Below are 13,293 nucleotides of genomic sequence, written 5' to 3' on the forward strand. Positions count from 1 at the left end.
GCAAAGCTCCCAGTGTTTCGGGGTTCTCAGCCCCGCATAAGCCTGCACCTCTGTAACCTGGTTTGCTTGCGGATCGGCTCAGCCAGCTACATGGCTTCAATTTTGTAAGTTTTTTGATTTAAACAATTTTGTTTTGTCCAGTAAAATTTATTTCAATTATCTTTTAAGTCATCATCTGACCAAGCTTTTGCCCTAAGGATAGATAAAGGAATAATAACCTCTCTTGATATATTTAAGGGAAATTGTTTAATGTCATTTGATCAATAAGCTGAAAAGTTCCATTTGCCTAATACACATCTTCTTAGATATTTTCAAATTAGGAGTTTTCTACACTCTTTTCTGCCATATTTTCCATTTGCCTTTTCAACTAATTTGATTGATACTCTTCTTCAATTAAATCCCTCCCAAAAAGGATTGCTAGCTAATATTTATAACAGCTTACTTAATTTATGTCCTATATCCAATGATAAAATTCATGGTGCTTGGGAACTGAAATCTGAGCAGCTACTTTCTGATGATTTATGGGAAAGAATTTTTCGACTTGTCAATATTCCTTCAATTTGTGCCCACCACTCTTTGATTCAGTTCAAGGTAGTGCATAGGGCACATATGTCTAAGGACAGATTGTCCCGCATTTGTCCTGATTTAAGTCGTATTTGTGATAGGTGTAAATCCAAAGAGGCCACTTTGATTCATATGTTTTGGTCCTGTACAAAGTTAGATAATTTTTGGCAAGGTGTTTTTGAAAATTTAGCTAAGGTGTTGGACCTAGATTTACAGCCAAAGTTACGCACAGCTATTTTTGGGATCACAGTATTGGGATCAGGCTTTGCACCTGCTTCAGCCCAAAGGATAGTGGTCTTCTCAACGGTGATGGCAAGGAGAGCTAGATTACTCGAATGGAAAGATTGCAATTTGCCTACTTTACTTCAATGGCTTTCCTCCATGATGTCATGCTGTGATTTAGAAAAAATTAGAAGTCACACATTTAACATTTAACTTCGAAAAAAAAAACCTGGCAACCATTTATTCAATATTTTCATATGACTCAAACTATTAAACAAAATTGAACACTTCCATTTTTTTTTTCCTGAGTGCGTTGTGTTTACTTGGGAAGAATCTCTTTTCTACTTAGAAATTACTCTCAGAATGGATTGAGCAGTTGTTTTTGTTTTTTTGGGGGTTTTTAATTTTTTTTTCTCATCAGAGTTAAATGACTTTTTTTGCTTTAAGCATTAACTTTTTATTTCCTTATTCAATGTAAATGTCAATATATGGAAATGTTGAATTAATTTGAAAGTGATTGTTGTATTCAAGGATGATATATATTACTTTTTCACGTTTTCTGTATGTTATTTTTTTTCTTTATTTGTTGAAAATTAATAAAAAGATTAAAAAAGAAAGAAGACCTAAATGTCATGAAGAAAGATAGTTTTCAAATAGAATGGTATAAGCAAAAAAAAAATCTGCTGGAGGAATCCAATGGGTTGAGCAACATCAATGCTTCAGGAACCCTTCATCAAGACCAAGTGCAGGTGGAAGATGGTCAGTTTAATGAGAAAATGATGGGAGGGGATGAACAGGGACCAGTATGCCTTTGGTGAAGGATCATGGAGAGATGGGAAGGTAGAGGCAGACAAAGAGGGAGAGTTTTATGAGGTTATCCACTATGGCAGAAAAAATGGAAGATCAAACTATAATTTAAATAGCATGTGATTTTGTAGCATGCTGACATGCAGAAGGAGTGCTTGTACAGGAATTGCAAACAGTTGGATTGCAGGTGCAGCCAGCTATCAAGAGGGTGAATGGAATGTTGGCCTTCATTGCTAGAGGGATTAAACTTAGGAACAGGGAGGTTATGCTGAAACGGTACAAGGTGCTGACGAGTCTGCATCTGGAATACTTGACGAAGGATTTAGTGGCTTTGTGCACTTATGGTCTCCTTACTTGAGGAAGGATGTACTTTGCAGGTGGTCCAGAGGAAGTTCACCAGGTTGATACCAGAGTTGAAGGGGTTAACCTATGAGGAGTGATTGTGTTGTCTGGGACTGTACTCGCTTGAATTTACAAGATCACAAGACAAGGGACAGAAGCAGGCCACTAGGCCCATCATGTCTGTTCCGTAAAACTTCACTAAGCTACTCTACACTAGTTCCAATTTCTGGCCTTTTCCCCATATCCCTTGATGACTACAAGAATGAAAGGGGATCTTACAGAAACATATAAAATTAGGAGAGAGGTAAGTAAGTTGTTCCCATTGGTGGAAGACAATAGGACTACGGGACATAGCCTCAAGGTCCAGTGCAGTATATTTAGGACGGAGATGAGGCAGAACTGATTTTCCCCAGAGGTTGGTGAATCTATGGAATTTGCTTCCCATTGAAGCAGTGGTGGCTACCTCAGTGAATATATTTAAGATAAGGTTGGATAGATTTTTCAAAGTATGGGAATTAAGGCAGATGGGAAAAAGGTAGGTAGAGTTGAGTCTAATCATTAGGTGGAACAGGCTCGACAGGCTAGATGGCCCACTCTTCTGCTTCCTCGTGGGCCTAGAAAAATCCCCCTCTCTGATGTTAGGCCTTACCTTTAGGCCCTAATGTGCACACCTCAATGAGTTTCAGGCTTGACATGAAAAGAACTGATGCTGCTGGACCCACGAAGTTCCTCCAGTAGATTGTTTTTGGCTCCAAATTTCAGACCCTACAATCTCTTGTGTGTCTCCATGATAGATATGAGATTTGATCATGAAAATCAACCCGTTAAAGTAGGTTGAGTACAACTCCGATTATCCAAAATGGTCGGGACTAGGCCTATGTTGGGTAAATTATTTTTGGAGAATTGGTCATTTTTTAAAAACACCCCAGTAGCAACATCAAATCACTTGTAACAGTGTTTAAACAACAATAAAAAACAAGGGAAGGCTTTTTAAGCATTAATGTTTAATTCTCACCAAAATAATTGTTGGCCGCTGCTGATCACCAACACCTCCCCACTGAGGCCCCGCTTGTGTCGGGAGCCCAAGGTTCCCGCTCCTTCCCGGGAGTTTGAGGTCTACACTGCTGTTGGTCAGTCCGGCTCCAAAAATATTTTGGAGAATCCGATTTTGGATGATCAGAGTTGTACTGTATCTCAAAATTCTAAGCCACATGAGCTTTATAAAACATACAACTTTCCAGATGACATGACATTACTTTCCATCAGCTTTCGTTTGGAGAATAAATGTGCTGCACAGGTACATTCTCAGTGAAACAATGATCAAAATCCTCAATCATTCCACAAAGTAGTAAGTACCAAATATAATCAATTTGCTGGTACAATGTCCAATCAAGATGTGTGATTAGCAGATTTAGCTTTTCCTCATAAGACAGGGGGTGAAATATAACAGAAGCTTCAAGGAAGTTTGTCCTTACCAGAATTCTATCACTGTCTATGATGGTATTAAGTCGATGTGCAATTGTCAGTACTGTGCACAGTTCAAATTTCTCTCGAATTGTATTCTGAATGAGCTTATCTGTTCTTTAAAAGAAGATGAAAATTAACATTGTTGCAATGCACATAAATTCAGTATTTCAATCAAGTGAGACCAATGTCATGCAAACTTTTGTAACCTGCACCCCAGTGACCATGGCTCATAGAATCACAGAAACACATTCACAGAACAGCTTCTGGGTGATCACTTAGCTGAACACTAGTGCTCTGACTGTGGGTCCAAGCTGTGGGTCCAAGCTTGAATTCCCTGCAGCCAACCATTTCAATTCCCTTCACGACTCTCATACAGATATGTCTGCCTTCAGCCACATCCATTGCCTGGAATTTTCTTATATTCCTTAAATTATATTATATCAACATATTCCTTCTCGACAGCTTTAAGCTCAATAGCATGAATATTAAGATTTCTAACGGGTGACATGGTTGGCATAGCAGTTAGCACCCAAGCCTTTACAGCGCCAGCATCGGGACTGGAGTTCAAATGCAACACATCTGTAAGGAGTTTGTACATTCTCTCCGTGTTTGTACATTCTCCCTGTGGGGTTTGGTTTCCTCTCACTGTTTGAAACGTACCAGGTGCGTAGGTTAATTGGACAACATAAATTCGTGGGCTGATATGGCCTGTTACCATGCTGTATGACTAAATTTAAATATTTAATTTTAGGACTCAGGATCTCTTTCTGGTTCCACTGTTTGAGCTCTTCTTTAATGACTCCTGTCCTTACCTTTTTCTCTAACCTACCCCTTTCCAGTGGTCTTCCTGTCTTGCTATCACTCCCACCTTCTGTCTTAATACCCTATCACTTCTTAGCCTTTCTCCACCCCTTGGTATAGTTGAAACCTCCCATTTCCGCTTTAGTGTTGATAAAAGGTCTCAATCTGATTGATCTGGATGATTAGTGTAGTGGTTAGTACAATGTATTTCAGCGCCTTTGACATGGGTTCAAATCTGCTGCTGTCTGTAAGGAGTTTCCGTGTTCTCCCCATGACTGTGTGTGTACAAAAATCCATGTACCTGTCCAAATTCTTCTTAAATGTTAAAATTGAGCCCGCATTCACCACTTCAGCTGGCAGATTGTTCCACACCCCCACCACTCTCTGTGTGGAGAATTTCCCCTCATGTTCCACCTAATCCTTTTTCCTTTCACCCTTAACCTATGTCTTCTAGTTTGTATCTCATCTACCCTCAGCCAAAAAAGCCCACCTACATTTACTGTCTATCCCCCTCATAATTTTAAATACCTTTATCTACTCTCCCCTCATTTTTCTACGCTCCAGGGAATAAAGTCCTAACTTGTTTAACCTTTCCCTGTAACTCTGGTCTGGGCAACATCCAAGTAAATTTTCTCTGCACTCTTTCAATTTTATTGATATCTTTCCTGTAGTTTGGTGACCAAAACTGCACACAATACTCCAAATTGGCCTCATCAATGTCTTATACAACTTTACCATAACATTCCAACTCCAATACTCAGTACTTTAATTTATGAAGGCAAATATGCCAAAAAGCTCTCTTTACAAACCTATCCACCTGTGATGCCACTTTCAGGGAATTATGTATCTGTATTCCCAGATCCCTCTGTTCTACCACACACCTTGTGCCCTAACATTTAACATGTATGTCCATTCCTGGTTTGTTTTTCCAAAATGCAACACCTCACACTTGCCTGCATTAAATTCCATCGCCATTTTTTACCATTTTTCCAGCTGGTCCAGATCCCTCTGGAAGCTTTGAAAACCTTCGCTCTCCACAACTCCTCCAATCTGAGTGTCATCTGCAAACTTGCTGATCCAATTTACCACTTTATCATCCAGATCATTGATATAAATGACAAACAACAATGGTCACAGAACCAATCCCTGAATCACAGGCCTCAGTCTGAGAAGCAATCATCCACTACTACTTTCTGGCTTATCACATCCAGCCATTGTCGAATCTAGGATACTACATTACCATGAATACTGAGTGCCTGAACCTTTCTGATGGACCTCCCATGTACGATCTTGTCAAAGGTCTTACAAAAGTCTATGTAGACAACATACCTTTCCTTCGTAAACTTTCCTGGTAACCTCCTCACCTCCTCCAAAAACACTATCAGATTGGTGAAACACAACCTACCACGCACAAAGTCACGTTGACTGTCCCTAATCAGTCCTTGGCTATTCAAATAATTGTATATCCAATCTCTCAGAACACCTTCCAATAATTTACCTATTACTGACATCAGGCTCACTGGCCTGTAATTTCAAGGGTTTCTTTTGGAACCTTTTTTAAACAAGGGAACATGAGCTACCCTCCAATCCTCCAGCATCACACCTGTGGTTAAGGACATTTTAAACATTTCTACTAGAGCTCCTGCAATTTCTACTAGCCTGTCTCAAGGTCCGAGGAGTATCTTGTCAACCCCATGGGATTTATTCAATCTTATTTGCTTTAAGACAGCAAGCACCTCCTCCTCTTTAATCTGTATCGATTTCATGACCTCACTGCTAGATTTCCTTACTTCCCATGACTCTGTGCCCATTTCCTGAGTGAATACTGATGAAAAAAAAATTAACATCTCCCCCATCGCTCCATACATCGCTGACCACTCTGATCTTCAATGGGACCATTTTTGTCCCTTACTATCCTTTTGCTCCTGTAGAAACCCTTGGGATTTTCCTTCTTCACATTGTCTCTCAAAGCAAACTCTGTTTTCTTTTACCTTCCTGATTCCTTTCTTGAGGATTTTCTTGCATTTTTTATACTCAAGAATCTCACTTGCACCATGTTGCCTAGACCTGCTATAGACCTCTCTTTTCTTCTGAACCTGATCCACAATATCCCTCGAAAACCAAGGTTCCATATGCCTGCTAATCTTGCCTTTAACCCTGACAGGAACATACAAACTCTGTACTCTCAAAATATCACCTTAGTAGGTCCTCCACAGACCTCGCACGTCCTTGCCCGAAAACAACTTATCCCAATCCACATATTCTAGATCCTGTCTCATTTCCTCGAAATTGGGCTTTCTCTAATTTAGAATTTCAGCTTGAGGCCCAGTCCTATCCGTCTCCTTAATGGCATTGTGATCACTGGACCCAAAATCAAGTCTTCACCTTTATTTATCGTTCATACCATGCTCGCACACTATAGATGAGATAGCGTTTTTCCAGGACCACGGAGCATATTTACATAAATGTGTTAGAATAGAAGTTAACCATATTAAAATATTAAGACTTAAACAGTAATAGTCCACAGTACCCTATCTCCAAATTTTCTGGGAGTTTAGGAGTCTGATGGCTTGGCGGAAAAGGCTGTTGCTCAATTTGGATGTAGAGGCCTGAGTGCTGTGGTTCCTCTTACCAAAGGGCAGAAGAGAGGAGAGTTTATTTGAGGGATGTGTGAAGTCCTTCGCATTGTTTATTGCCTTTCGCCTGCATCGTGTTTGTAAATGTTCCCCTCCACATCCTTTTGTTACCTGTCCTGTCTTGTTCCCTATTAGTGCAATACTGGATCTCCTATCTCTAGTTGATACCTCTATGTAGAAAACTTTCCTGAACACATTTGACAAACTCCAAGCCATCCTGCCCTTTTACAGTTTGGGAGTCCCACTCAATATGTGGAAAGTTAAAATCTCCTACTATCACAACCTTATTTTACCTGCAGCTGTCTGCTATCTCTCTACACATTTGCTCCTTCAATTGTTGTTGACTATTGGGTGGTCTATAATACAACCCCATTAGTGTGGACATACCTTTCCCATTCCTCAGCTCCACCCATATAGCCTTAGTAGACGAGCCATCTGGTCTGACTTGCCTGAGCACAGCTATGATTTTTTTTCCCTGATGAGCAATGCAACTCCTCCCCCTTTCATCAGCCCTGTTGTATCGTGTCTGAAGCAAATGGAAGCCAGAACATTAAGCTGCCAGTTCTGCCCCTCCTGCAATCAAGTTTCACTAATGGCCACAATCCATACTCTCAGCTTGTTTGTCTTTCCTACATTTAAATGTTCTCTAGTGCATAGAAATAGATGCACCTGAGAACATTTCCACCACATACAGTACATCCCGTTGACTTATAACAGTGCATCCAATTTTCACCATCTTTTTCCTCTTCCACTTCTCTATCTGCTCTGGCACTTTGGTTCACATCCCCCTGCAAATCTAGTTTAAACCCACTGGAACAGCACTAGCCCCATGAAGATATTAGACCCCCACTAGTTCAGATGCAAACCGTCCCACCTTCTCTGGAAGAGAGCCCAATGATCCAGAAACCTGAAGCCCTCCCTCCTGCACCATGTTAAGCTGCATTATCCTCCTATTTCTAACCTCACTAGCACGTGGCATGGATAGCATTCCTGAGATCACAACCCTGGAGGTCCTGTCCTTCAACCTAGCACCTAACTCCCTGAACTCTCCTTGCAGGACCTCGTTACCCTTCCTGTCTATGACATTGACCCCTACATGGACCATGATATCTGGCTTCTCACCCTCCCTCCTGAGAATGCCATGAACTCAATCTGAGATATCTCAGACCCTGGCACCAGTGAGGCAACGCACCATCCAGGTTACACGATCTCTTCCACAGCATGCCTTATCTATCCTTCTAACTCTGCCTGCTCCTTTTCCCTCTCCTGACTGTCACCAACTCCCCTCCACCTGCCTCCTAGGTGCGATAGTGTACTTGTAACTCCTGATATCACCACCTCTGCTTCCCAAATAATCCAGAGTTCATCCATCTCCAGCACCAAATCCTTAACTCAGTTTGTCAGGAGCTGCAGCTGGATGGAATTCTCGCAGATAAAGTCATCAGAGATATTGCTGGCTTCCCTGATGACCCACATTTTGCAAGACGAGTATTCCCCTATGACTAGAGGGAAATAATATGATAACTAAAACCTGCCCTTACCTGTGTCTACCTACTGAATCCTTTTTGTTCCTCACATAGAATGGTTCTTTCTTATTTCAAGTCCTGCACCACCACCTCAGCCTCTTCTTGGTGAAGCCTCTTGAGATGAAGCCTTACAATTCTGACTTAGACCACTCCAATGATGACAGCTCCATTACAGTCCTTCATTTTTATAATGTTGTTTGGGTCACCTGACCTTGATTCCCCTTTAAGTGTTGAACTCGATTGCCCAATCAGCTGCCATCAATGCTCTGGTTTCCTCCTACGTTCCAAAGGTGTATGGGTGAGTAGGTTAATTGGTCTCATGGGTGTAAATGGAAAGCATGGACTCCTGGGCATATTATTGTGCTATATCTGTTAAATTAAAAATTAAAATAATTTCTACCCATGAATGATGCCTGACCTACTGAAGCTTGGAAAATAGGACCTAATTTGGAAATTATGCCAAAAAATCCATTGTTTTAGTGTTGATCTCACAAACTATAATTGCTTTTTGTCTTCTCCCCTGTTGTGAAGTTCTGCATGCTCTTCACTTTGAGTTGGGGGTTGTAAGAACAGAATGAACAGAGGCTGATTCCCAAGTGGAAAATAGAATAGGCAAGTTAAGTGGGTAGTGCAGATAGGAACAGGCTCTGAGAGGACCAGTAGGATATACTTTAAAGCAAGAAGCTTTATAGGCAAAACAGATGAGCTAAGAACTTGGGGCTGTAATATATTTGCAATCACAGGAAAGGGCAGGACTAGAAGCTTAATGTTCAGGTGTAACGAAGCAGATTGAAAATACTTACACCACTGATCAGTGAGAGCATTTCAGCAGTATTTAGGGAGGATATCCTGCTGGGAACTGCCAGTGAAGATATCTGGGAAGAACTAAAGAATAATAAAGGGGAGATTGCAGCATCTGCTAATGGCAGCACTACCAAAATGAGAGATGTTCTCACAGCGCAAGGTGAACTAGTAACTGAACTTTATTTTGAATTATTCACATTGCTCAAGACTGCCCACTACCTGTGAAAGGCAGGCCGGCCAAGGAAGTGACGTCAGCGCGTCCAGTGGCACACGACACGGAAGTGGCTCCGTTCCCCAGTCATCAACTGTGAACTTTTCAGAAGAGAAGGGGAGCCTTTGCCATCTTGTGTCAGATGACTGGGGTGGCCATTTGGCCCGTCTAACTGTGCGGTCACAAAGCCCATTACACCACACCCTCCCCAAAAGAATAGCTGTCACCCTTTAAGCAAATTACCGTACTGTCTTTGGGCAGGTGGCTTCTGTGTCTGACCTGAGTCCAGATGTGCTGCCTTGAGGTGGTCAATGGTAAACCTGTCCTGCCCTCTGCCAATCTCCAAGGTGAAAGCAACACCGTAGTGCTGCAACATCTTGAATGAGCCTTTGTAGGGGTGTCCCTTGCTGTCCTCTTCGAACTAAAATGAATTTGGTGGACTGCAGGGACGTGGCAGGGTGGAGAGCGCGGTTATGGTCCGGGAGAGTTGAAGTGAATGTCCCCTGGGATGGTAAGTGGGGAGCTGTACAATATCTCGGCTGATGACTCTGGCAGGTCTTCTTTTCCTGCTTTGTGAATTCCTAACAGCAGCCATGGGAGTTCATCCATCCAATTAGGGCCTTGTAGTCGAGCTTTCAGATGGCATTGAAAATGTTTGACAAGTCCATTTTCTTGATGATGGTAGGTCGTGGTGTGGTGTAACTGGCTGCCGCAGAACTTGGCTAGGTTGGTCCAGAGCGAAGATGTGAACTGGCCCCTCGGTCTGAGGTGATGTGGGTCGGGATTCCAAAGCCTGTGGCCCAAAGGGACAAGAAAGCTCTGGCACAAGTCTCCGTGTCATATGTGAGCAGGGGTATTGCTTCTGGCCAACAGGTAAAATGGTCAATTACTGTGAATAAATACCACATACCTTGGCTCACGGGGAGTGGGCTGACAATGTTGAAGTGCACGTGGTCAAAACGGCACTGCACAGGGTCAAAGATCTGGAGCTGGGCCTTGGTGTGTCTATGCACTTTGGTGCATTGGTAGTTCAAACAAGTCTTAGGCCACAGGGTTACATCGCAGCAGAGGCCGTGCCATACGAACTTGTCAGACAGCAGATGGACCGTGGACCTTATGGAAGAATATGTCAGACCATGTATTTGGTCAAACAACCTCATCGCCAGATGTGGGTAGGATGGGTCTGGAGAAACCTGTGGACATGTCACACAGTAAAGTTGGGTTCCCCAATGAAGGACAGAAATTGCTAACCTTCAGGCTGGTGATGGTGATAGTGATGGTGATGGTGATGGTAGGCCTGGACATTCGCATCCTCCTCTTGGTCTTTGGCTAGCTGAGCAACATTGAGCCCTCCTGAGGTAGCGGTGATGGCCAGTCTGGACAGTGCATCGGCCACCATATTGGATTTAGCTATGACGTTGCGAATGTCCACTATATACTTGGAAATATAGGAGAGGTATCATTGTTGCCTCACCGATCAAGGGTCCAAAACCTTGCTGAGTACATGGGTGAGTGGTTTGTGGTCTGTGTAGGTGACGAAGACCCTTCCTTCCAACATGTACTGGAAATGTCGTATTGCCAGTCCAGGGCCAACAATTCGCAGTTGAACGTGCTGTATTTGAGTTCTGGTCTCCGGAGATGTTTGCTGAAGAAAGCCAGGGGGCATCACTGTTCATCGCCCCTCTGCTCCAGCACTGCGCCAACCGTTCTGTCTAGTGCGCCTGTTGTAAGGGCCGGTGGGGGGGGGGGGGGAAGAAGAGTCTGGATGGGCCAAAGATGTGGCCTCTGCCAGTGCCACTTTGGTTTCGGTTGCACGAGGGTAGCTGCTCCCAGGAGGAAACGAGGATAGAAGTTCACCATCGCTAAGAATTCTTGTAGGCCTTTGATTGTGCTCGGCCTGGGAAAACGTTGGATGGCTTCCACCTTATCTGGCAGTGGTGTGGCCCCCTCTTGTGTGATACGATGTCGCATGAAATCGAGAATTTCCAGGCTGAACTGGCACTTAGCCGGGTTCACCATGAGTCTGAACTCCTGCAACCTGTTTAAAAGGTGAGTCAGGTGCGTCCTGTGTGTGCTGGCACCAGGGCTGGCAATGAGAATTTAATTCAGATAGATGAAGATGAAATTGAGGTCCCTGCAAACCAAGTCCATGAGGCACTGAAACGTCTGGGCTGCGTTCTTTAGACCGAAAGGCACCCGAAGAAACTCAAAAAGGCCAAAAGGTGTAATAATGGCCATTTTTGGGATGTTATTAGGATGCACTAGAATCTGATGGTACTCTTTGACGAAGTTCACCTTGGAAAAGATCCGGCAGCCCTGGAGCCTCCTAGTGAAATCCTGGATGTGTAGGATGGGGTATCTATGTGGGATGGTGATGTTGTTGAGTCACCTGTAGTCGCCACATGGGTGCCAACCGCCAGAGGTCTCCTGGACCATGTGCAACGGGGAAGCCCAGGGCTGTTTGAACACCGGATGATACCCAACTCCCCCATGGCAGTGAACTCAGTCTTGGCTTGAAGGAATTTGTCTTGCAGGAGGTGCTGTGCCTGTGCATACCCTGCGGGCCTGGTGGTCTCGATGTGGTGCACCATGCCATGTGCTGGTTTAGAGTCATGGAAGTTGGGCGCCCACAGTAACGGGTGCTTGGTCAACAGGTGAGCATATTTGTGATGGTCTAGAGCATGGATTCCTAATGGCAGAAAGGAGAGTAAGGGGTATGACTGGAACGTGGTAGCATTGACCAAATGGCATCTATTCATGTCCACCAGGAGCTTGTGTGCCCAGAGGAAATCTGTTCCAAGTAGGGCTCGTCTCAAGGATGCAATCGTACGCTTTCAGTGGAAAACTGTCTGCAGCGTAGATTGTGACCAGGCGGATGCCGAAACTTGGAATGGAGGAACCCTTGGATGCTTGTAGGTGAAGGCCCTTGGGGTGGTGTTTGAGTTTGAAATACGTCAGCGGAATGAAGCTTATCTCTGCACCTGTACCGACTAGGAAATCTCTCTTTGTTCGCTGGTCCTGAGGTAGAGTAGGCCTTTATGTGTGCCAACCACTAAGGCCACCATCGAGGACCAGTCTGTCCATTTTCCGCTGCCGCACTTGACTTGATATTGGGGTAACTGCTGGGCGTTAAGGCCCCATCTGTGGTGGTAGAAATAGTAATCGCTCGGTTTCTCTGAGTGCTCGTTACAATGCGGCTGGGCTGTGGCTACTGCTGGGGGGCCCGGCAGGGGGGTTGAATCAGTGGCGCCGATGGCGTAGATCAGTTGCACATGTATGGAGCTCTGTTGCCGGGTGCGGAAACGTCTGTCTGCTTCCTTGGCTACCAGGTGTGGGGCACTGAAATCCAGGTCGGATATTGCCGAGGAAACATCCACCAGTAGCTTGGAGAGGAAAAGGGCCTCGAACAAGAAACAGTTTGTGTGTCCATCCGCTAAAGCCACCATTTCATGCATTAGCTCGGAGGGTTTCCTATTCGCCAAGTCCTTGCATATTCAGGATGCGGACGGCGTGCTCGTGTCGGCTGAGTTCCAGGGAATCAAGGAGGAAATGCTGGAATTGTTCATACATAATCTCCATAGGAGGATTTTCCACGAAGGACCTTACTTTTACTGTGGTAGCGGCATCCAGGGCACTGACGACATTCCAGAACTTGGTGTCTTCCGAGACAATGCTTTTGATCTGGAACTGTGACTTGGCCAGTTGTAACCAATTCCTGGGCTGATTTGCCTAGAAGGGCAGCAAATGTATGCCCAGTGTTGGTCACAGCCGTTGCGACTGTAGTGGTAGTAGCATCCTGCATTTTGTCATGTTTAAGGTGGGTTCCAAATATGTTGAAACCTTCGGGATCATCACTGTAACGTCTGTTAATGGCAGCGCTACCGAAATGAGAGACGTCCACACAGCACGAGGT

The 13,293-nt window shown here is 44.0% G+C and overlaps 1 protein-coding gene across 4 annotated transcripts in view; it reads right to left on the reverse strand.

Moving 5' to 3' along the window:
- The window catches only part of abcc4 (ATP binding cassette subfamily C member 4 (PEL blood group)), a 394,241-nt gene that overhangs the window by 13,695 nt on the left and 367,253 nt on the right, over positions 1-13,293 (reverse strand). For all 4 annotated transcript variants that reach the window (XR_011341954.1, XM_069890346.1, XM_069890349.1 and 1 more), the window contains one exon: positions 3,411-3,516. Coding sequence is in view for 3 of the 4 variants with exons in the window: in XM_069890346.1 (XP_069746447.1) it covers positions 3,411-3,516 (106 nt within the window). In the remaining variant the exon portion in view is untranslated. The remainder of the gene's footprint in view (positions 1-3,410; positions 3,517-13,293) is intronic.

Source organism: Narcine bancroftii, chromosome 7 (assembly GCF_036971445.1).
Source record: "Narcine bancroftii isolate sNarBan1 chromosome 7, sNarBan1.hap1, whole genome shotgun sequence".
Classification (NCBI taxonomy): Eukaryota; Metazoa; Chordata; class Chondrichthyes; order Torpediniformes; family Narcinidae; genus Narcine; species Narcine bancroftii.